At 39.5% G+C, this 25840-nt stretch overlaps 2 protein-coding genes across 2 annotated transcripts in view; both read right to left on the bottom strand.

The window, feature by feature from the left end:
* CDKL5 (cyclin dependent kinase like 5) overlaps positions 1–25840 on the bottom strand; it is a 204906-nt gene that overhangs the window by 73863 nt on the left and 105203 nt on the right. The window lies entirely within an intron of this gene.
* LOC118007308 (gap junction alpha-1 protein-like) lies at positions 18846–25790 on the bottom strand. The gene is made up of 2 exons (XM_035000335.1): positions 25099–25790; positions 18846–21182 (listed from the first exon to the last, which is right to left on the bottom strand). The coding sequence occupies exon 2, from the start codon at positions 21123–21125 to the stop codon at positions 20205–20207; it is 921 nt and encodes a 306-aa protein (XP_034856226.1). The 5' UTR covers positions 21126–21182; positions 25099–25790; the 3' UTR covers positions 18846–20204.

The raw sequence follows: 25840 nt of genomic DNA, 5'->3' as shown, positions 1-25840 counted from the left end.
CTTTATATGAGGATATTTTATATGACATCTGGTGGTAGGTAATAATGCATGTCAGTAAATTAAAATTTATGACAATAGTTTAAAAGTACAACAAATGTTAAATGATATGCTGCAGGAGTTCAAAACAGATTGATCATGTAAATATACAGAAAAAATGTCAGATTTAAGTCGATAATGTCAATTTGCTTCTGATCATTCTCTCTTGCTGAAATTAAAATGTCATAAATATACCTTCATTCATTCCCATTCTTTCTCTCCCCAGTGGTAACTTCTATCCTGAAACTGTTATGTACCACTCCATGCACATATTTATTATTACAAATGGATTTACCCATAAGCAATTTTACTACTGTTTTGAACATCGAAAATCATGTAAGTGGCATGTTACTGTGAGCATCTTTTGCAATAGCTTTTTGTTTTTAAGCACAACATTGTGTTTCTGAGATTTAAACAAAATCTAGTTCAGTGGCACTCAACTGGGGACACTGTGCACCTCCCCCCACCCCAGGGACATCAGGCAATGTCTAGAGATCCTTTTGGTTGTCGCAATGGGGTGGAGTGGAGGCTACTGGCAACTACTAGGTAGAACCCAGGACTGCTGAACATTCTACATTGCACAGGACAGCCCCCATGACAAAAAATTACCCACCCCCAAATGTCAAAAGTGCTGGCATCGAAAAACTCTGCTCTAGTTCATTCATTTTAACTGTTTTGTGGTGTTCCACTATAAACACTCCCCCTTTAAAGAGAGAGTGACCACTTTTTGAGATCAAATAAAGCTTTTGAAAAGAATAATATACTGTGAAAATAAATTTTAGGTGAAAATGAGATGATTAAAGACTTATTCTTCAAAAATTATTAAAGCCATTAATCATGGCACTAAAATGTCTACACTCATCTCATTTTCATAAAATGATTACTTTTATAACTTTTGTAATATGGCCCCATTTAAACATCCTATAGTGAAATATACCAAAAGATATATATTATTTACTTTTGTTAAAAATTCAGTGATGCTTTTCAACTGGCCCAAAAGAATTTGGCAGTCACACAAAGTCTACACCAATAACTAGCAAAACTGCAACAAAGGTTCATGTTATGGGATAGTGTTACAGGAAATACTGGTGTAAATTCTAAACTGTCCATTATTTGTATGCTAAGAGTATTACACAAAAACTCTTACATTTTAAAAAGCATTACAAGGGGGGCGCCTGGGTGGCTCAGTCAGTCAAGTGGCTGCCTTCGGCTCAGGTCATGATCCCAGGGTCCTGGGATAGAGCCCCGCATCAGGCTCCCTGCTCAGACGGAAGCATGCTTCTCCCTCTCCCACTCCCCCTGCTTGTGTTCCCTCTCTCGCTGTCTCTCTCTCTGTCAAATAAATAAAATCTTAAAAAAAAAAAAAAGCATTACAAGGAAAACTCATAATCAATTTACTTCATGCTCAGCTTCTAAAAAGAAGATAGTCTCATGAAAATATTAATAGATTATCAAGAACATGAGAGAGCAAGCATGCAGCCAAAAAAGGAAGATGTGGGAAGTGGAATCTTAAGACTCACATAGAAAACAACTGCCTTCAAGCCAAGTCAGTAATAAAATTTCTATGTAACAAAACCTAGTTTCTCATTTATTTCCATTAAAACATCATATCCCTTCTACCCTCCTCTGGGCTGGATATGCCCTCCAGAAATCTTTACTGAGATGTAAGATGACAGTAAATGAAGTATAAAATATCTAGATAGAATGCCTAACCAACCATTCCCTCTTTTCCCTCTCTGAACCTGGTTCTGTCTCCTGTCCCTGTATCTCAGTAAACAGATAAATATCTAGCTAGATATTTAGGATCACTTTTGATATCTCCCTTGTCTGCACCCCCAAACCCATCCAAGTGCTGTTGAATTTTGCCTCCCTAAATCTTTTTCAAATCGGTCCATAGTTCTTCTCTACCTGACTCCCATCCAAATTCCAGCCCCTCGCATTCCCACTTGGAGTACTACCTACCCTCCAAACCCTTCTAATAATGTCTGCCACTGGGAGAGCCTGGTGGCTATTTGAAAACGGAAATCTGCTTTCACTCCACCAGTCCCCATAAAACTCCTGCAAAACTCCCCTGCCCTAAAGACTATGTCAAAGCCCCTCCACGTGGCCAGCAAGGCCCATCCAGGGACTACTCCATGAATGCTCTCCAGCCTCCTCTCCCTAGGTCTCCCTTGCTTGGTGAGCCCCAGCCATCATCACCAAGACCTCCCCTGCTATAGTTCCTTTTGCTCCTAAAAGTTTTGCCCTCCCCTGCCCCACTCAACCCTAAATTACCCCTCTCTCAGACTTTGGCACAAATCGTCACTTCCTCAGGGGGGCGTTCCCACTGCCCTGTGACTAAGTCTGAAGCCCCATATGTTCTCTTAACAAACATCTCTTCATAATTATTAAAGTGACACCTTCACATATTTTATGGCCACTTGGATAAAGGTCTGACTCCACCACTGGACTCCAAGCATGTGGGTGAAAAATAATGTATGACTGGTTCAAAAGTGAACTATGCAAGAGAGAGGCAGATCCAGTGCAAAAGTCTCACTGTACAGCATCACCAGTTCAAAATTTACATCCTGCTGGCCCAGATCATGTTTCTTCTTGGATGAAATTTACTAATTCCACTATAGCCTAACGGAGAAACACTTTTTCCTACATTAAAAAAAAAAAAAAAGACCTTCTTTGGGATATAAGGAATTTTTTTAAAGCCAAAAAACATGAGAACAAAGAATATACATATACACATTTAAGTTTTTTAAAGAACAGTATATCCCTAGGAGACATATTAAGATAGACCTGTCTCGGGCGCCTGGGTGGCTCAGTTGGTTAAGCGACTGCCTTTGGCTCAGGTCATGATCCTGGAGTCACAGGATCGAGTCCCGCATCGGGCTCCCTGCTCGACAGGGAGTCTGCTTCTCCCTCTGACCCTCCTCCCTCTCATGCTCTCTCTCTCTCATTCTCTCTCTCTCAAATAAATAAATAAAATTAAAAAAAAAAACAAAAACAAAAAAAAACAAGATAGACCTGTCTCCTTCTTTCTTTAAAATGTTTCCAAAAATGGGAAGATAATGAAACCTAAGACCCTTCAAAATTTCATCTGGCCCTCTCCAGAAGCCCTTCAGTAGGCAAGTATTTGAATAAGCTCTTAAAATTCTGAAGGGGGCGTCTGGGTGGCTCAGTTGTTAAGCGTCTGCCTTCGGCTCAGGTCGTGATCCCAGGGTCCTGGGATCGAGCCCACATTGGGCTCCCTGCTCCGCGGGGAAGCCTGCTTCTCCCTCTCCCACTCCCCCTGCTTGTGTTCCCTCTCTCACTATGTCTCTCTCTGTCAAATAAATAAATAAAATCTTTAAAAAAAAAATTCTGAAGGAATTACAGTGTCTTGATTAAAAGCCTGTTTTGCAGGGTGCCTGGGTGGCTCGGTCGGTTAAACAGTTGCCTTCAGCTCAAGTCATGATCCCAAGGTCCTGAGATTGAGCCCAGCGTCCTTGGGCTCCCTGCTCAGCGGGGAGTATGCTTCTCCCTCTCCCTCTGCTCCTCCCCCTGCTAATGCTCTCTCTTACTGTCTCAAATAAATAAAATCTTTTTTAAAAAATAAATAAATAATAAATAAAAACCTGTTTTGCTATTTGGCTACTCTGGCCTCCTACAGACCATAAAAACGTACTGCAAAACTGATATTGCTTTCTTTCTGTTAAAAATTTCTTTTTTAGCATTACTATAAAATGGCTGCAGTTACAAGGTTGCCAATATTTACCAAGTTATATAAGGCTTACTAAATTAAAAAATTAGTATTTATTGACTTATTTCTCCACATGAAACAATAAAATAAAGATTGTTATCCTTCACCATCACCTCTACTCCATTCTGAGACAAAGCTAGTGAGATATTTCCTCTAGCCTAGAAAAACATAATATGAAAACAGAGATGTCACATAACTACTAATATCTAATATTTGTGTGATACGAAACATTTCCAATGATGGAAATAGTCACAGATCTGAGAACTGGCTAACAAGATGCTTATGATGTTGTTTAGTATCATGGTTGCCAAATCCTTAGTGCAAACATGCTACAAACATCCAGTAATTTTGTATTAATGGTGTTGGGGGAAGTCAAAGAAAAGGGGTAAAGCTTGGGCCCATGTGGAACAGAAAGAAGGGAAGAGCCTCTCCAAGTGGGATAAAAGACCATGAGTTTTGTGGGAAGAAAAAATCAAAGGAAGAGGCTCTCTTGTAAATATAAGCCACATTGGGCTGTTGTTGTTGTTGTTTCTTAAGGTTTTACTTGTTTATTTGTGGAGAGAGAGAGAAAGAGAAAGTGCCTGAGCAGGGAGGAGGGGCAGAGAGAGAAGCAGACTCCCCACTGAGCAGGGAGCCAGATGCAGGGCTTGATCCCAGGACCCTGAGATCATGACCTGAGCCAAAGGCAGATGCTTAACCAACTGAGCCACCCAGGTGCCCCTATAAGCCACGTTCTTAAGGAGGTCACTGGAATTCCTACACTAAAGTCTTCAACTATTTTTATTTGAACATTAAAAATAAATATATCCAGTAATTCTGTGAGACTTGGAGCCACAAATATAATAAAAACCATAAAAGTCTAGGAACATTTAGTTGATAAATACAAGCTAACCCACATACCCGGAAAGCCCTTGTAAGTACTTCTAATAGGCCCAGAATGCCTGTTGGTGGATCAGTATCAACCTGGACATTGGCTGATAATATCAAAGGATGTAACCGTGATGAATTAAGGAAACTAGTTCACACAGAACTGTACACTTAAAATAGGTACATCTTATTGTATATAAGGGATATGCTTATATGCAAATTATACCTCAAAAAAGTTGATTTAAAGTGAATTATTTAAGCAGCCATCAAAAAAAAAAATGAAATCTTGCCATTTGCAATGACATGGATGGAACTAGAGGGTATTACGCTACGGGAAATAAGTCAATCAGAGAAAGACAATTACATGATCTCACTGATATGCAGAATAAGAAACAAGGCAGAGGATCACTGGGGAAGAGAGGAAAAAATGAAACAAGATGAAACCAGAGCAGGAGACAAACCATAAGAGAGACTCTTAATCTCAGGAAACAAACTGAGGGTTGCTGGAGGGGGAGGGGGTGGGGGGATGGGGTGACTGGGTGATGGACACTGGGGAGGGTATGTGTTGTGGTGAGCGCTGTGAATTGTGTAAGACTGTTGAATCACAGACCTGTACCACTGAAACAAATAATACATTTTATGTTAATTTAAAAATTAAAAAATACTACAAAAAATAATAAAAAATAAAATGATTTAAAAATAATTCACCTCATAGTTATAGACCAATATAAACTTGCTACACTGTTAATATAATTAATAAAAAGTTCAAAAAATAAATGCAGTTAAGATGGAAAATCAGGCACCCAAAGAACAATTTTCACTAACTTCTATGGCAGAGCAAATAGCAATTCTTTTCAATAGAGAGAGATTTCCAAAACAATTTAGCTCTGTATTTATAGATCACACAAAATTTGAGATATACCTGATTTTTATATAACCCTTTCAGATATTATATACAGATGCTCTTAAATCACTTTGTCTACAACCACACTCAGACTGTGATTATATCCACAAATGAAAGGAAATTACAAAGAGTACAGGACAATGATGCCTGTCAGACAGCATTTCAGTTTAGTAATATTAACCATCATGTCCTACTCTAGTTATTGTGCAATTGTGTTAGAGTTGTATTTCATTTTGCCGTTATTTTACAACAATAAGCAGACAATGAGAAAATGAAAACTTCACCTCTAGTGGTCAATTGAGAAGATAGTATTAATTAGGCATGCCAAATGCAGGCAATCTATATCCTCAATCAGATAATCATTGACTTAACCTGTGTTTCATAGTGAACGAAGAGTACAAAATTTACATTTAACATTGTAAATACATCCTCAAAGACTAAATCTAAGATGTGCCAAGAAAATGTAGCTTTTTAATTTTCTATAACTTTTAACCTTTCTTTCCAAGCTCTGACCTTGATTTAATTTGCATTCTATAGTAACTCAGTCTTTTCTGGTTTATAGTCTCTTTCAAGAAAATGCTCAGCTTCCCCCTCAGATTTTCTCCCTGATTCTACCAAGATGGCAGATGGATGTATGGATGTGGGTTGGGGTTACAGAACTTCATTGTGTTAAGGGAAGGGCTTTCAGATAAATACAGGCCCTTGTACTGTCCCCTGGGACTCTGGTCTCCAAGACAAGGTTCCTTATAGGCCTGGACCCCAGAGCACTGGCCCAATGTTGCTGTTGGACCCCATGGGGACTGTGGACTCAGGTATGTGCTCTTGGCTTATAGCCCAGGTGTCTGGCCCCTTCTCATCTTTAATTGGTGAAGACATCCAACTCCTCAATCTCATTTATACCCACGACCTGGCTATCAACCATAGTGTTATCAGCTTGCCCCTCAACATAGCATCCCCACTGATAGGTTCACTGGCTCTCAACCCAGCCACCTAGAGTGTGCAGTAACTTTGAGATTCCTTAGAAGCCAGTCACAAGCTGAAGGGAGACCCAGGAATCTTCTCTCCACCTAACCACAGCATGCCACATTTTACTCTGCTGTTGCTGCTTCCACTGTGATGAGGCAACTTTGCAAGGCAGTTCCCTCAGTTCCAAAAGGGGAATGGGGCATAAGCTTCCTTCACTACCCTCAACCTATGGTCTCCCTAAATCCAGAATATCAGTTCCCTGAGGTAATGGGGGGCAGGGGGAGAGACTGTCAAGACTTGCCTGCCCTAACTCAGCCTGTTCGGCTCACACCCCTTTGGCACCTTTCATCTCTCTTTTAAGTCTCACAGTAATTTCCCCTACAAAGAGGCATTCACCCTACTCTCTTACCTGGAACCAAGATAGAAGAAAAAGAAGAAAAAAACCAGTTTACTGACCCAAGATACATCACCAGGTATTCCATAAATATTACCCCTGTTAAATATATAAAGGTTCAGGTACAATGACAGGGGAAAAGAAAAAAAACGTTTATAACTAAAATGCACCAATGATCGGGGCGCCTGGGTGGCTCAGATGGTTGAGCGTCTGCCTTCGGCTCAGGTCATGATCTCAGGGTCCTGGGATCAAGCGCCGCATCGGGCTCCCTGCTTGGCAGGGAGCCTGCTTCTCCCTTTCCCTCTACTGTTCCCCCTGCTTGTGCTCTCTCGCTCTCTCTGTCAAATAAATGAAATCTTTAAAAAAAAAAATAAAATAAAATGCACTGATGATCAACATAAAAAAATATGGTCCAAATGAAGACAAAATCTACTGTCCTGTTTTACTAGTGATAGACTGCTTGCTACAGATTTCTTTACTGAAGGAAGGAATAACTGTGCCTAGCTTTCTCAGGGCCAATTTCTTCCAGGAAATTGTGTAGATACCAATGAAGTCAGCATACTTAAGTTTTGCAGACATTGGTGGGTAAACAATGTATAGAATGCTAACAATAGCAGAGCTAATATAGAGGCAAGTTGCTCACTGCTTTCTGGGAGCGCTAACAACAACCAGACCCATGAGTATATACTCACACCTTCTGCTCAAGTTAGAAACATTACTACTAAAGTGATTATAAAATAACTGCTTAAGAATGTCTGATTCCATTTTGCTTTTATTCATCAATAAGCTGATAAATCGTACATGCATATATAAAATGTAAAATCTGTAATTCTTGATTTTTGGCCCTACTTTCACTTTTTTTGAAGATTTTATTTATTTATTTGACAGAGCAAGAGCACAAGCAGGGGGAGTGGGAGAGGGAGAAGCAGACTCCCCGCCGAGCAGAGAGCCCGACGTGGGGCTCGATCCCAGGACCCCGGAATCATGACCTGAGCCGAAAGCAGCCACTTAACCGACTGAGCCTCCCAGGCGCCCCTGGCCCTACCTTTAAATTTACCTATAAAAGAAGAACAATCAGAGTACTGAAAACTGGTGAAGAAAGTCAAAACACCATGTTTTCTTCCAACTCATGAGAAATATGCCTGGGATTTAGGACAGAAACATGCTTAAGGAAACTCCAAAGTTCAAAAGCAACAGAAATTATGTTCCATATAACAGGGTTAGGCTACCAAGGCATAAGGTCCTCCAGCTTACTACAATGTTGCCAAAATGTGAAAGACTGATAGGGAGAGTGAACCAAACTCAGAGGCTCTCTGTTCAAACAACTGAACTGGATTACCTCTAGGGAAGTCATGATCATACATTCTGATAGATACGCTCACACATATGCAAACAAAAATGGTACAACTAAAATCTGAAACAAGTTCCAAGTCACCACTTTTTGCCGTAACCATATCCATGTAGAAAACTGAAAATTACATTCAACATAGGTAGCAACAGTTTTTCTTTTCTTAAAAACTTATTTTCAAAGTATCTAGTTTAGTTAAAACTTATTTTATCTTTTATGCATTGTGGAGAAAACTAGAGAATGTCAGATTCACTTTCTCTTACCACAGAAAGAGATGAGTATCAAACATAAAACAACAGCCTAAATATTCTTGAAAGAGCAAGTCTGGTTAGCCTTTATATCCAAGTACCCAGCACTTTATCTTACATATGATAGCTATGTAACAAAAATGTCCACAGAAATGAACTGTACCATCTTGTTGTACAGGCATGGAACTGTTTACCACCATCATAAAGGAAGCTGAATGACCTCAAACACGCCACCTTGAGAGCTAAAGCAAAAGAGAAGGAGAGGACAAAAATCCCAGAAGTGGCCATGCCTTTGAAACAATTGTGGAATAGAAGTCTCAAGCAGTTCACTGTTTTGAGAGAATCAGACAAGAAACACTGTATAACCTGAACAAAATTCTTGTGTGGCTGGTTATTTGATGTCAAGAATATCACTGAGGCATTCTAGCTGAAATCCTCTTGTAGGAATATTCTCCAAAGACCTCAGTGAGGTCATCAGTTTGCACATAATAGATATTTTAAACATACTCTGCTTTCAATCACAGGATTGAGGAAAAGAAAGATGTATTACATACCATGCAGCCTGGCAGCTTTCCAAGGCTTTCAATATAAAGTTTTAATTCCATGCTTCATCTCCTAACTTCAAAAACAAAAAACCCCAAAACAACAACAAAAACCCTGCTCCTGTCACACCTAATTATTTGTAGTTTCTCAAATGAATCTTCACATATACTTGCTTACACTCTGCCTCCAGCATTCATCCTTTCTTCATTCATTCATTTATTCAAACAACAAACAGTTTTCAAGCTCCTACCCAGTGACAGGTACTGTGCTAAACAAAACAGGGCAATTCAAATAGAGTATTTATTTGGGTGAGGGAGTACCCATGGAGGTGACTTGTTTTTAGCTGGAACTTAAATCACAAGAAGCCAACCCTGCTACTTCAAGTTATTTCTTCTTTTTCCTTTAAAACCCTCCTTTGGGAAGCACTCCAAGATCCCCCAGCTTATTTTCTATGTTCCTTTTTTGTGGTCCCTAGCACTCTATACACACCTCCAACCAGGATCTTAGCATACCTGCATGGGAATCTGGGGTTTGCCATTCAGCCTCACTTCCCACCTCAAGACTGTAAGATCCATAAGCCTAAGCGCTTCACATAACTCTATGCCCCTAAGACCTAGCCGAAAGACACTCCATAAAGGTAGGCTAAATGAGTTAGGCACTTGAGCTGCTCTAAGTACCTCTTAAGGATCTTACAGGGACCAAGAAGAAATAAAGCCATGGACACACAGAGAATAGAGATATTTAAATTTTAACTAAAAACATCACAGAAAATAAAGACTGAAATAGTATCTTGTTAAAAAGACCACCTGAGTTTTGAAATGAGTGACCTATTTATTTCTTAACATTCTCATGCACCGACAGTCTATGAACTACTCAAGGGCAGAGACCACATTCTAACCACTATGCTGTCATGAGCCTTTTTCTTCTAGAATGTGGGCTCTCCACAATCATGAACCATGCCCTTTTTGTTCTTTATCCCAAACATCCAGCAGAACTCACTACAGCAGGTGCTTTAATAAATGTCTGCTTAATGAATTAACTTTAAGTTCTAAAACTCGCTCCTGTGGTTTCTCTTGAGCTAGAACTAACAAAGATCCCTTTATACATCAACAAAGAATGTATTTAAATGGCACTGATAATAAATCAATATGAATTTGAAAGATCTGCTTCAGATAAGTCACACAGTGGGTAAGTGCCTATGGAAATTTAAACACCAATGACATGAAAAATGCAAATCAATGAATTATTTTAAGAGAAATTATACATCATTCTCTAACAAAACACAACAAATTTTATATTCAACACTGTGTTTATAAAGAATAGAACTGTTATATTACCTAGTACACAGAATATGTAAATGAAACTTGACTCCACATTTTAAATGAGAAAATTTAAATTTTCACTGAAAAAGCAAGGTAAAGGGCAGCATGAATCGCTCCTGAACAGAAAAACTTGATTACATTCTAAGTACAATAAGCCCCAAAAGTAGAATTTAAATCTAATGGCATGGATAATATTAATATAATGACTTGTGAATCACATCCTTCTAGTTATTCTACTAGCTGTATTTGAACAAAGAGGCACCTAAAGCAATAGAAAATATCATAAATGTATAAATAGATGTGACAAATAATAGATGTATATAATACAATATAATCTGGCTAAATTTTCTCTTGAACTCTAAACAACCAAAGAAAATGCAGAAATTTCTAACAAAATTATTTCTTACTTTCTGAAACAAATTTAAAAACCTGATTATTAGAGGACTGTACCCCAAACAATTTAAAATACAAGATATGTACTGGTTATTTTTCATACTCTCATTGCCAGATCTATGTGGTTTCGTAAGAAAGGAAACAAAGTGTTTCTAATTAGAAAGTCTTTAATTACATAAAATTACTTAATTGATGATACCTTTTAGAAACCCAGAAGCACTTCCTTCAGACACAATCTTGATTTCAAACAAATAATAATAAAGCAAAGTGAAACTCAAAGACTGTCACACATCCAGAAGAAGGGTAAGAACTTCAGATCTAGAGCCAAACTGCCTGAATTTAAATCATGGCTCTACCATTTACTAGGTAAGTGGCCTTTGACGAGTTACTTAACTTCTCGGTGCCTCAATTTCCTTTCCTGAAAATTGTGTCTAACGTCACTTATTCCTGAGATTGCTATTAGGACTGAATAAGGGGATACAAGTAAAATGCTCAGAATAGCACATGAACTAAATGTTACTACTATTATTACTATCATCAGAGAGAAAGTTCAAAATGCTCTAGGCATTCCCAAATATGTTTCCAGAGGAACTCAGAGAACATGGGGTTTGTCCCTGGGGGTGAGGGGAGGGGGGGGTGCCTTCTCCTGTCCCTAGGGAGAACTAACAGTCATTATTATAAAGCCCAGACTTACAAAGGCAGTGGAGCTGAACTTCCCATCCAATAGGCTCATGTCAAAGAGAGCTGATGTTCTTCCAGGAGCAGAGGATCCTCCAGGACTAGGAGGATCACAGAGCTGGGGCTTCTGCATGAGGCAGAGGGGTGTCCAGGACTTTGGACAGTGGTGTTACTTGGCTAGATTCCTCCAGTCTGATCACTAAGCACCATAGTCTGGAGAGCTGGGGCCAGGGAAACAATGCCCACTGGAGGGTAGTGCCTGGCAAAAGGTTTAATGGTAACCAGAGTAACAAGCAATGGTAACCATGAGAACAACAAGGCACTTAAGGATTAGGCCTCTTCCCCATTTGCCTGGCACTTCATAAACCAAAGAAGGCTTATATCAGTCAATGGGAAGCAAAGGAGCTCCAATGCCAGAAGCCACATGGTATGGAGCTAGATTTAATTTCTTTTTTTTTTTTAAGATTTTATTTATTTATTTGACAGAGAGAGAGGGAACACAAGCAGGGGGGAGTAGGAGAGGGAGAAGCAGGCTTCCCACCAAGCAGGGAGCCTGATGTGGGGCTCGACCCCAAGACCCTGGGATCATGACCTGAGCCAAAGGCAGATGTTTAACGACTGAGTCACCCAGGTGCCCCTTTAGTTTCATTTCTAAAATAAAGAATTGTGTTTTCTACCTCAGTGTCAAGAGGCAAATTAAAATCTATTTCACAGGTCTTTAAACTCTACAAAATGGCGAGGTCTCTGAAGTTAAGGATGCTATCTCAGTACCATCTATAGTCCCCAGGGCCAATCACAGTGCCTGATATATGGTTTATTTCAAGAACAAATTGATGTTATCATATCAACCGATATTTACAGAATTTTCACACACACGTGGAGACTTCTAGTTTTGGTAAAGATGGAGCAGCCCCACTTCTCCCCGGTCCTTCCTCTTGAAACTAAAAATCCCTGTATATAACATACAACTAAGCATAGGAAGACAAGGTGGGAAAGTGGCCAACTGCCTTGGGACTTCAGGACTTGAGGAACACCGTGGCAGTGAGTTCCCTGGATTTCCCCACTGTCTCCTATGCATCCCCAAAAGAGTATTGCAGAAGCCTCCAACCTAGGACCGACAGGAGGCAAATATAAAGAAGTGCCAAGAAAATTCTGTCCTCACAGCCAAAAGACAGGAAAAGGATGAGCTAACAAGAGAAAATCTTACCCTACTCCAGGCAAATATCAATGGAAAAACTGCACTACCATCCCACTGAGGTTTCAGCGGGGCTGAGCAGATAGACACTCCTTACTTACACACACACACACACACACACACACACACACCCACCCCAAGGAAGCAGGCAGCAGGGCTCCAACTCCCTAACTCCCCACCTGGTGCTGTCCCTGTTAGTGGGGTTGAGCAGGGAGCTAATCTTCCATCCCCTGCCTGGCAGAAGCAGGCACAGCTCCCATTCCCTGCCTTGTCATATTGGCAAGTCCAGTCAAGAGCTGATCTTCCATTTCCCTCCAGGCAGAAGCAGGCAACAGTACTCTGGCCCCTCTGCCGCAGTGGTGTCTGCAGGATGGAGCAGAAGCAATAAGGCAATGTGAATCACTGGTCCACTTTTCTCTGGGAAGCTGTTAGCAGGGCCAAATGAGGAGGTAAACATCCACCCCACCCTTCTGCAAGGAGGCAGTGAGAGTAAGAACAAGGGGGGGGGGGGGGGGGCAAGCAGGAAGCTGAACATACCTAGCCAGCCATCAGACTACCACCCAACAGGGAGACTGACTGCTGAACAAAAATAAATAAATAAAGTCCAGAGGTCATAATATCCAAACTGATCAGGATACAATAAAAATATATGTATCAATCATACCAAGGACCATGAAAGTCACAACTTGAATTAGAAAAGAGACGTTACCACAGAGATGAATCAGATGTTAGAATCTGACAAAGATTTTAAAGCAACCTTAATAAAACTACTTCAACAAGCGACCCAGAAACACCCATGGGCAGAGATTAAAAATAGCTCCAATGAAAGCCTGCTCTCTCAAGCTAAAGGACCAGGCAAGGATCAGCCTAAGCTCCAATGAAAGCCTGCTCTCTCAAGCTAAAGGACCAGGCAAGGAGCAGCCTAAGCTCCAATGAAAGCCTGCTCTCTCAAGCTAAAGGACCAAGCAAGGAGCAGCCTAGCATGACAGAAAACATTTAGACAATAACCAACCACCCTACTCCAGCCAAATGAAACACTGGCTCCATTCACATCAATAAGGGCGAAGTGGGAAGCATGTCCAATCCCCTGCCAGGGTAGTACCAGTGAAGGCCACATAAGAAGCCAAACTCCCATTCACATCGGTATCAAGGAGCCCCTCCCCAGTAGGTATCAATGGAGGCCGAAGGAGGAAACTGAACTACCATCCCCATTTGTGCCCCCTACCTTGCAGAGCATTGTCATAAAAGACCAGATAAAACAGAAGATTAAATAAGATAGTCTAATGACATAATATCCAAAATGTCCAGGTTTCTACAGAAAATCAGTCATCATATTAAGAGCTAGGAAAACCTCAACAAGAATGAGAAAAGACTATCAAAAGATGCTAACACAGAGATGGCAGAATTATTTGGCAAGAATTTCAACGTAGCCATCATACAAAGAGAAAGTCTCAAAGGAAATTTTAATTTCATAGAACTTAATGAAAATACATTAAATCAAAATATGTGTGATGCGGCTAAAGCAGTACTAACAGAGAAATTTACAGCACTAAATACACACATTAGAAAAGAGGAAAGTTCTCGGGCGCCTGGGTGGCTCAGTTGGTTAAGCAACTGCCTTCGGCTCAGGTCACGATCCTGGAGTCCCAGGATCGAGTCCCGCATCGGGCTCCCTGCTCAGCGGGGAGTCTGCCTCTCCCTCTGACCCTCCCCCTTCTCATGTGCTCTCTCTCTCTCTCTCAAATAAATAAATAAAATCTTTAAAAAAAAAAAAAGAAAAGAGGAAAGTTCTCAAATCAATTATCTAAATTCTTACCTCAATACCAGAAAAAGAAATGAGCCCAAAACAAGAAGGAATCAGTAAAATATCAAACAGGAAAATAAAATAATTTAAAAATTTTTAAATTAAGGAAATCAATGAAGCTAAAACCGGTCCTGCTAAAAGATTAGTAAAATTGATAAACTTCTAGCAAGACTGATAAACATAAAGAGAAGATGAAAATCATCAATATCAGTAACAAAACAGGGGAGAGATCCCTAGAATCCCATGGCCATTAACTTCACACTCAAGTTTCACAACTTAGAAGGAATAGGCCAATTCCTGGAAAACCACAAACTACCAAACATAACCAAGATGAAATAAACAATTTAAATAGTTGTATAAGTATTAATTGAATTTGTAATTTTAAAGTTCCCAATAAAAAAAACTTCAGACTCATATGGGTTCACTAGAGAATTCTACCAAACATTTTAAGGAGAATTAATGCCAATTTTACACAATCTTTTCCAGAAATTAGAAGAGGAGAAAACACTTCCCAACTCATTTTATGAGGCTACTAATACAATGATATCAAAACCTGACAAAGACAGCACAAAAAAAAAAAAAGTTTAGACCAGCATCTCTTACGAACTCACGTACAAAAATCCTCAACAATATATTAGCATTTCAAATCCTGTATACTGTAGCATTTCAAATCCTGAAAGAACTGTATACCATGGCCAGTTGGATTTATTCTAGATATGCAAGGCTGATTCAACATTTGAAAACCATGTCAACAGGGTAAAGAAGAAAACTCATATGATCATATCAACTGATACAATAAAAGAATGACAAAATTGAACACCAGTTTATGATAAAAAAAAAAAACTCTGGCTAACTAGAAATAGAAGGTAAGTTTCTTTCAAGCTTTATAAGTATCATCCACAAAACCCTAGAGCTAACATATTTAACAGTGAAAGACGGAATGCTTTTTCTCTAAGATCAGGAACATGAAAAGAATGTCTGCTCTCATCACTATTACTGAACACAGTACTGGAAGTTCTAATGAGAGTAATAAGCCAAGAAAAAGAAATAAAAAGCATACAGACTGTAAACAAAGGAATAAAACTGACACTATTTGCAGATGACATGATCATCTACACACACAAAAAAAATCCCAAGAATCCACCAAAACCTCCTAGAACTAGTAAGTTTAGCAAGATTGTAGAATACAAGATCAACTCACAAAAATCAATCACATTTCCTTTTTTTTTTTTAAGATTTATTTACTTATTTATTTGAGAGAGAGAAACAGCACAAGCAGGAGGGGCTGAGGAAGAGGGAGAGAGAACCTCAAGCAGACTCTGTGCTGAGCACAGAGCCCAACATGGCGCTCAATACCAGGACCCTGCAATCATGACCTGAGTCGAAACCAAGAGTTGGTGGCTTAATGGACTGTGCCACCTAGGCACCCCAATCAATCACATTTCTATATGCAAACAACAAAAATGGGAGACAGAAGTTAAAAGCAAAATATCATTTACAGTTACTCCAAGGAAAGGGGTGCCTGGGTGGCTCAGTCCATGCATCAGACTCTTGATTTCAGCTCAGGTCATGATCTTGGGGTCGTGGGATTGACCCACGTAGGGCTCCACGCTCAGCACAGAGTCTGCTTGTCCCTCTCCCTCTGCTCCTCCCCCCGCACTTATTCTCTCTCTGTCTCTAAAATAAATAAATAAAAATCTTAAGAAAAGTTACTCCAAGGAAATGAAATAGTCCGATATAAACTTAATGAAATATGTACAGGATCTGTATCCTACAAATTACAAAATGTTAATGAAAAAAACTGAAGAAACCCTAAGTTAATTGAGAAACATACTATACTCATGTATTAGAAAACTCAACAAGATGCCAATTTTCCCCAAATTGATATATAGCTTTAATGCAATTCCTATAAAAAATCCCAGCAAGAGTTTTATAGATATAGGCAAATTTATTCTAAAATGAAAATGGAAAGACACATGACCTGGAATTGCTGAAGAAATTTTGAAAAAGCAGAGTAAAATGAGAGGAATCACTATACCTGATGTTAAGGCTTACTACAGAGCTACAGAACAGTGTGATACTGGCAGAGGGATAAACACACAGATCAGTAGGGCCACACAGATACATCTAACTGATTTTTGCCTGCAAAAGCAATTCAATTGAGGAAGGAGAGACTTTTCCACAAATGGTGGTGCTACAGCAATTGGACTCCATAGCCAAGAAAGAAAAGAGACGAGACAAGACGAGATGAGACAAGATGAGAAGAAAAATGCCTCAACCTAAAATCTCACAACTAATACAAAAATTTACTCAAAATCGATCATGGACTTAAAAGCAAGATCACGGACTTATATTTACTTAAATGTAAACCTATAAAACTTTTAGAAAACAAAGAAGAAAATCTTTAGGATATAGGACTAGACAAAAAGTTCTTAGACTTACCACCAAAAACACAATCCATAAAAGGAAAAACTGATAAATGATCTTATCAAAATTAAAATAATTTGCTCTGTGGAAGACCTTATTGAGTGATGAAAAACAAGCTACAAGCAGGGAGAAAATATTTTCAGGCATATCCAACAAAGGATTTTAACCCATAATATAAATATATTTTTTTAACTCCTTAAACTCAATAGTAATAAAACAAAGAATCCAATTAGAAAGTGGACAGAAGAGGGCGCCTGGGTGGCTCAGTCGGTTAAGCGACTGCCTTCGGCTCAGGTCATGATCCCAGGGTCCTGGGATCGAGTCCCGCATCGGGCTCCCTGCTCTGCGGAGAGCCTGCTTCTCCCTCTCCCACTGCTTGTGTTCCCTCTCTCGCTGTGTCTCTCTCTGTCAAATAAATAAATAAAATCTTAAAAAAAAAAAAAATGGACAGAAGAAACATATCTCACGGAAGAGGACACACAGATCCCAATTAAGCACATGAAAAGATGCTCAACATTAGTAGCCATTAGAAAAATGCAAATTTAAACCACAATGAGATCATCTACACACCTATTAGAATGGCTAAAATAAAAAACAGTGATAATACCAAATGCTGGTGAGCATGTAGAAAAATGAGATCACTCATACATTATTGATGGGAATGTAAACCACTCCGGAAAAAGAACATGCCAGTTTCTTATAAAACTATATATTCACTTACAACTCAGCAGTAACAATCTTGAGCATTTATCGCAGGGAAATGAAAACTTTTGTTCACAAAAAAACCTATACACAAATGTTCAAACAGCTTTATTTGTAATAGCCAAAACCTGGAAACAACCTAAAGGTCCTTCAACGCGTGAATAAACAGTGGTACCTCCATACTATGGACTACTACTCAGCAATAAAAAAATTTAAAAAATTAAATTAAAAAACCTACTGGTTCATACAAAAATTTGGATGGGTCTCAAGGGAGTTTTGCTGAGAAAAATGTCAATCCCAAAAGGTTATACACTGTACCATTCCATTTAAATAGTATTCTTGAAATGACAAAATTATAGAGATGAACAGATTAGTGGTTGCAAAGAGTTAGGGAGAGGGGCATGGAGGAGTGCAACCGTGGCTATCAACGGCACCAGGGATCCTTGTCATAAAACTGTTCCGTATCTTGACTGTGGTGGCCACATGAACCTACACAAGTGCTAAAAACGACACACGTGTGCGCGCATGGATGTATATATGAGTGCATGTAAAATTGGTGAAATATGAATAAGGTCAATGGATTATATCAATGTCAGTTTTCTGGTTATAATATTCTACTATAGTTATGCAAGATGTTACTATTGGGAGCAATTAGTTGAAAGATACATGGAATCTATTATTTCTTACCATTGCATGTAAATCTGTAATTATCTCAAGATGAAAATTTTAACAAAATCAAGCAAGCAATATGTGAAAATCAATATGAAACAGGAAGTCCAATCCAAGATTTCAGAGGTTTTGCAGTGCCCCATAGAAACACACATCCCATTAGTAAATAACTGTGCTTATTCCTCACAAAACAGTTTGTGAGAAGGAAATCTGAAAGACTCTTTAATGAGCCAAGAGACTGGGTTTTACAAATGAGACCATTGAAACTGTCAGAGCAAGATGCTGTTCATTGGCAGGTTTAACATTTCAGTTGTTCCCATCTTCTCCTTCCTTCTGCCCTGTGGGGTGGGAAGAAGCTTCTGATGAAGAGTAGATCAGTCAGTTAAAAGAAAAAAAAGAAGCTACATTTTTTGCACATCTATGTAGTGGGTCTATCTGTGATCCTGCTATATATAATTAAAGATGCTAATACTAAAACCTTCTGTAATAGAATCACTGCAATTCCATTTCTAAAACTCTGTAGTAGATTCTGCTTAGATTAAGATGTACCACGGAAGAGTTCAAAAGACTAGGGAAGATGAATGCAGCCAGAAACTCTCAGAGGAGGCAGACAGGCAGGTTGCTCTCTTAAAACTTTATTTAATAAAGAACATTCTCTAGAATATATGATGGACTAGTTCTACATTTGCATTTAATAAAGCTGAACATGACATTAGTTTAATGTGAAATGTTAAACCATTTAGTGTACAAAACTGTTTATGTAGCTGTCATGCAAAAACAAAGTATGAAGCTCAGCATTTTCACCAACCATCTGTGAGTTTTAGAAAAGTCATTTGAATAAACAGATTTCTTTAGTATATATTTCCAACACATTAGGTACATAGGTAATACTCAAACCTCTTTCAACCTTTCTTGCATTCCAAATAAAATCTTAGGACAAACACCAAAAACACTGGCCATCCCAAAAGACTGCCTACCAAACTCATTAACAGAATACGAGTTCTAAAATAATGCTTATTACGTAGGATTTATTAAGTAAAATAAATCCAAGCACTATCAGTTACTGTAAAATTCATGTAAGAACATTTAATAGTCCAGCTCTAAGCATTCTTTTTAAGTTTCTCACATTAATGAGTGCTGTTTACAGAACTAAAAGTCTTATCATTCAAGTGTCAGTCATTACATTTCAGAAAAAGGACATCATTCCTGATATCTTTCTATAAAAGAAAAAACTCACAATGAGTAGAACCAGTATCCATAACAGGCTAAACTGGGTAAAGGGGGGCACTTTGGTGAGGGAAGTGTGTTTCACTTTCACAGTAGGAATTATGTAAAGATCATACGGCCCACACCGCAAAATCCATGAGAAATGCTCAAATTTGAACCCTGCCATTATTTTAAAATCCGTGTTCATGAGTTTATATTGCATCTGTTTGTACCAATACATGGCAGATATCTATCACTCTTTCATATACACTGAACCATTCTCAGGAAATATGGGAGAGAAAAAGTCCTTACTTATGTGCCACCTAATGCAACTTTTATTTAGAATGTAAATTCTTCGCGTCAACCATTTCAAATACCAAGTATGTTCCTCCATTAATCCTCCCCTTTCTCCTCTCCTATCCCAGACCCCCCAAAAAGAACCCTTTATGTCTGTTAAGCCTCATAACTGACGTTGTTGAGTACCACCTCCTCTGGAACAAAAGTACACTCTCCACTGTACCTTCCTTTTCTTTAACAATTGGGCAGAATCATAATGTTTTCAGGCATGTGTCTAGATCTCTAGGTCATTAAGCCTACTGCTGGCATGACTGCTGGCTTTGCAGAATGGCTGCTGGTCTACAATGACTACTACCCAGTAGCTACTGTTGTCATCCCCACCCCCACCCCCAGAATTCTGCTTATTATCAGGGAAATCAAAAGGCTATGCGTGCAAGTTGGAGGTGGTGCTTCCTGCCTGCCCTATTAGATCTTGCTATGCACTCTGTTTAGCATGGCTTTGCTCATTTCCTTGTTTATTGTAACTGCGGCAGGAAGAACTCTTCCTGTTTCCAGGAACCACCTTGTCCCTGGGAAGGGATATGGTGGAGAGAGGAACAGTTGATGAAGAGCCAGTGGAGGGGCTTGGCAGACCAGATGAATCAAAGTAAGGCTCACTCTCTGGATCCTTCACATGGTCCTTAATGCCCTTGAAGAAGACACAGAATAACTCGAGAATGTTCGAAGCAAGAGACACCAAGGACACCACCAGCATGAAGAGAATGAAGATGCTTTTCTCTGTGGGGCGAGAGAGGTAGCAGTCCACCTGATGCGGGCAGGGGTCTCGTTCGCAAGTGTAAACCGCATTCAGGCTGAATCCATAGATGTACCACTGGATCAGCAGGAAGGCCACCTCAAAAACAGACTTGAAGAAGATGCTAATGGCATAGATTCGCAGCAAGCCCCTTCTCATAGTCACCTTACAGTGTTCTTCAACGCTATATTTGAACTTCTTGATCTCAACTTCGATTTCCTCCAAGTGCACCTCCATGTGGACACCAGCGTTTTGAGCGACTCTGAGTTCCTCCCCTCTCTTTTTCAACTTCTCTTCCTTGCGGATCATGTAGAATACATGCACTAGGTACAAGAGTGAGGGGATGGACACAAATATGATCTGCAGGACCCAGAAGCGCACATGAGAGATCGGGAAGGATTTATCATAGCAGACGTTTTCACAACCAGGCTGCCGAGTATTACAACGAAAGGCAAACTGCTCATCATCCCAGGCTGACTCAACCGCTGTCCCCAGTAGCAGGATTCGGAAAATGAAAAGGACCGAGAGCCACACCTTCCCTCCAGGGGTGGAGTAAGCTTGAACCTTGTCAAGGAGTTGGCCTAAGGCACTCCAGTCACTCATGTTGCCTGTTCGCTGTTCTTTCGCTTAAAAGAAGTAGGACACCAAGTGATTGCACTCCTTGGAGGACGAAGTAAAATGAAAAAGTAAGTTCAAGCACTCAAAACTTTCTGAAGTTTAAAAGTCTGCTACACCCTTTGGTACCTTCCTCACTCTTCCTCCTAATGAAAGACAACTGCTGATACCTAATAAAAGCTTATATGGATTCATTTTCATACATGGTGAGCAAATACTCTTAAATAAGGATGTACATATATCAATAATGGGACAAATTACATAAATGAGGGAACAACTTAGGGGCACCTGGCTGGCTCAGTTGGTTAAGCGTCTGCCTTCGGCTCAGGTCATGATCCCAGGGTCCTGGGATCGAGCCCCCCATCGGGCTCCCTGCTCAGCGGGGAGCCCGCTTCTCCCTCTCCCTCTGCCTGCTGCTCCCCCTGCTTGTGTGCTCTATCAAATAAATAAATAAAATCTTAAAAAAAAAAAAAATGAGCGGGCCCCTGGGTGGCTCAGATGGTTAAGCATCTGCCTTCAGCTCAGGTCATGATCCCAGGGTCCTGGGATCGAGTCCCGCATCGGGCTCTCTGTTCCTTGGGAGCCTGCTTCTCCCTCTGCCTCTCTCTCATGAATAAATAAATAAAATCTTAAAAAAAAAAAAAAATGAGGAAACAACATAAACACATCTAAAGGTTTCCTTCAATTCCAGAATAAAGCAATCTCCAAAGACAAAGACTGAAACACAGAAACTGAATTAAAAATTCACATGCATACATTGACCAATTCATCTTCAAACGTTATTAGGGCCATCATTTCTGAAGTAGGTAATGATAGGGGTGCCTGGCTGGCTTAGTCAGTAGAGCGTGTGATTCTTGATCTCCAGGCTGTGAGTTCAAGCCCCGTGTTGGTGTGGAGACTACTTTAAAAAGGGGGGGGGGGGGGGAGGAACCAAATATATAATGATATTCATCCCAGCATTATTTATTCAGTGCCTACTAGATACCAGGTACTATACTGGGCACTGGTCCCTATGGGCGAGTAAAACAGAATTCCTGTACTTGCGCAACTTGCAATTAACTAGAGGAAACAGATCATTAAAAGTACAATATTTTAGGGGTGCCTGGGTGGCTCAGTCGGTTAACTGATTCTTGATCTCAGCTCAGGTCTTGATCTCAGGGTTATGAGTTCAAGCTCCGCAATGAACTCCGTGGAGCCTACTTTGAAGAAAAAAAAAAAAGTCCAGTATTTTATTAAATCTAAGACACAACCGATTATAAGATAAACCATTATGTTACTTACCATTCAGAAAGCAATCAAGGCATCCAGTGTTAAGAGGTGCCTTGATTTCAGAAATGTGAGGGGAAATGTACATCTTAGAATCAATGAAAAAGGCTAAATGAATATAGAATTGCAATTTTAAATAAGTACTAAGAAGTAAAAACAAAATGGGTACTGACAGAAATTAACTCAAGGAAATCCAGATCAGTCTGTATAGAGTCAGCCAGGCAAAGAGTCTGAAAACTGTTAGCTGTGATGGAAGCCAGCATGGGCAAAGCTTTGAGGGTGGGAGAACTCACTGTACTCAGGGAGCTCAAAGGCAGGCAAACTGGTTACCAGGTATTAAGTAGAGGTAGCAGAGCCCAAGACTGGTGCTGGAGGAGGCTACCTCAGGCATCTGCTTAGCAGCAGCAGAGAAATCTAGAAGCAGAAAGCATGATTATACTGTGATGCTGCGGCAAGACTGAACCTGAGGGAGAAATTACTAATGGCAGTTCAGGAGCTCTAGGGGTCTGTAGGAAGGCTGGGGGAAGAGAGAGGGTACAATTGAAGAATGTACAGAGCAGTACAGGGATGAGGGTTCTGTGCTAAAATGGTTAGCCAGTGAGTTTTGGTGGTGACAAAAAGTAGAAGAGGATGTCAAGAATCATGGGGGTGACCCTGAGAGTCTCTCCCCTAGAGAGGGTAACAGATGACCAATCCTGGCACTGTGGTCCTGAATGCTATGGTGAATGAAGGGACATTTTGTAAAGGTAGCTGCCATCCCAGTTAGCATAAAGTAGCAAGATCAGGACCAAAAAAAAAAGAGGAGCTACAGCTCCCTTCTTATCTGGAAATTGCAAGTCAGGATCCAGCCAACAGAGGCCTCAACTTACTTATTTACTGAATGTGAACCACTATCTCCATTGAAATGTGAACACATGGAAGCTTTTCTGTTAAGACTAAAATATTAATACACTGTGTTCATTTGTGTGGGTTTCTTCTAGGAGACTGTTATATCACCAGTTTGGGGGGGCTTTAAGGGAGGGTTTAAGTTTCAGGAGGAGAAACACAGATACCGACCACTAATCTGTTCAGGGCTGGTGGGAGCTGGCATGGGGCACAACCCATAACTATGCCCCTACTGAAGACCTACTCTTCTTTCTCCCTTTCCTCCTGACAGCCCTATTTCTTTATAAGAAATGTCTGTAAGCAAAAGCCTAAGTAAAGGTTTCTGCCTCTAATTCAAATCATGCTAGACAAATGGATCTTTATTTTTTTTTTAAGATTTTATTTTTAAGTAATCTCTACATCCAACATGGTCTCAAACACACGACCCTGAAATCAAGAGTCGCATGCTCCAACAACTGAGCCAGCCAGGCGCCCTGGAGCTTACTTTAAAACAAACCACAACTAATTGATTATTACGTGGCAAAAAATAATTATTTTCAATCAAATTCTTTCAATACAGCATGAACTCATCATTTCTAAAAACAAATTTTATTTAGTATGTTAGGATAAAACCCATAATGGTTAATATTTTAATTCTCCCTCCTGAAAAACTTTCATTCGCAAAGACATTCATTTTAAACAATTAAGAAAATTAAAAGAGAAAAATATTTCTTAAACATGAGTTTGCCAACTAATAATCTTAAATACCATTCAGCTGATTTGTTTCTTGGTTTAACAGCTATTCCTCACAGTAGATTCAGTGAGAAAAATAAAACTTAAAATGAAACCTAAAAAAAGAGGGCAAGGTTAATGTAATTTACAATGTCTCAATTGCCCAAGGTTGGTTACAACTGTTCTCCAAGGATAAGAACTGAAGGTTCCCAAAATGCAATTTTTTAGCAAGTAATCAAATTACAAGGCTTTGAAGTATACACTGTACTTTCTCAGTTGCTTAAATAACACATTTTAGCCAAATTGTCCTTTATCATGCAGATTCTGAAATTAATCCTATTAGGCTAAAGTTACCAAGATCTACAGTTTATAATTAATACATTCTTCAAGGTTAATTGAAAATAAACCACTGGCAGCATAAGAGTTAGGCATTTATTCTCATTAGTTTTTCAAATTTAAACAGTGCTTAGTCTCCAGAGATTTCAAAATGCCTCAGAAAATTGAGTTACTTTTTCAAAAACAACTAGGGTAAAGTAATAACAAGTGAAGGTTAAAGACAATAATCCCTGAAACTACTTGAGCACCGATTCTAAAAGGTATCTGATTAAAAACAGTGCTGGGGGGGTAGGGAGGGAGAAAATCAATAATTCCAGTTAATTTAGGGTAAAGTTATTAGCAATTTTCTAGAACTATAAGAAGCTCTTAAGTTTTTCAAATATTTTGTTCTGAAGAAGTTCTTGCTAAGCACTTTGAAAATATATAGATTCGAGATTCAAAGAGATGAAAATAACTAAGAATGAGTCATCTCAGCCAAGCAAATGTTTCATAGAGAAATTAAAAGTCTCTTGCTGAACAATTATTTTTAAACTGGACAAGGTATTTCCATTTTAAAACATAAACATAAAGCGTCAGGTTTCAGTCCCAACAAATAAAGTACTTGAATATTGTCACTCCTATCCTTACAGCAAGAGGGAAAAAAAAAAAACCCACTGAAAATCAACTTTCCTTAGGCTTATCAGAGAATTAAGGACATAAGGCAAACTGAACTCCTAAAATCTGGAGAGACAGGCAAAAAGAATCACACCCAAGAACAGCTTACCTGGAGCAGGAGGCACTAGAGCAATACGCTAGGGAGAAAACTTAAATGGTAATTTAGACAAAGGCTTGCCAAGTAAGAACTCCTAGCGACCAAGTCTTAGGAGGGCCCTCCACACTCTCTTGGCTTTACCTCCAGGACTTCACCAGGTTCTGAACATGAAGATCCAAGAATGATCTCCTCCCCTTTTGGGTGAGAGTTAGAAAAAAAAAAAAAGTAACAATTTTGAAATATGCCCAGAGTAAAGATCCAATAGAAACCTTCTCCCTTTTGAGGAAGAAGGGGAATATAACCATTTTGAAAAACACCCAGGGAAAAAGTAATGGTTTTGAAATAAGCCTAGAATGTTCTCCGTAACAAAGGCCAACACTCAAAGGGAAAATTACCAGAGCCTTACATGCCCTGGGAGAGGGGAAATTAGCCAGCTACAGCCCCTCTAGCCTTCTTGCTTCACCTAAAAAGAAGGGGAGAAAAAAGGCTAAAAAATACTTCTGAAGGTTGCAGGCCAGGACTCAGGCTACCAAAAGACTTAAGATTTGGTCCTAAGATTATAGAACACTTCCTCTTCCCCATACTCTACCACCAGGTCACAAGGTTCTGGTACAGTAACAGCGGATTTCAACAGAAAGAGTTGCAAGAAGCTATTTAAACTATTAACTACTTAAACTATTTAAAAAGGAGTTCTTAGGGAAACACAAAGACAATGGGGGAGAAAAATAAACAAAAAGACACTAGAGGAAACTGA

This window comes from Mirounga leonina, unplaced genomic scaffold (assembly GCF_011800145.1).
Source record: "Mirounga leonina isolate KUSES-001 unplaced genomic scaffold, KU_Mleo_1.0 Mir_101595, whole genome shotgun sequence".
In the NCBI taxonomy this organism is placed as follows: Eukaryota; Metazoa; Chordata; class Mammalia; order Carnivora; family Phocidae; genus Mirounga; species Mirounga leonina.
This window is presented reverse-complemented; position numbering and strand designations above follow the sequence as displayed.

What these genes read in the sequence shown, in the direction of transcription:
- LOC118007308 (XM_035000335.1), bottom strand. Translation starts at nt 21,125, where the DNA reads ATGAGTGACTGGAGTGCCTTAGGCCAACTCCTTGACAAGGTTCAAGCT.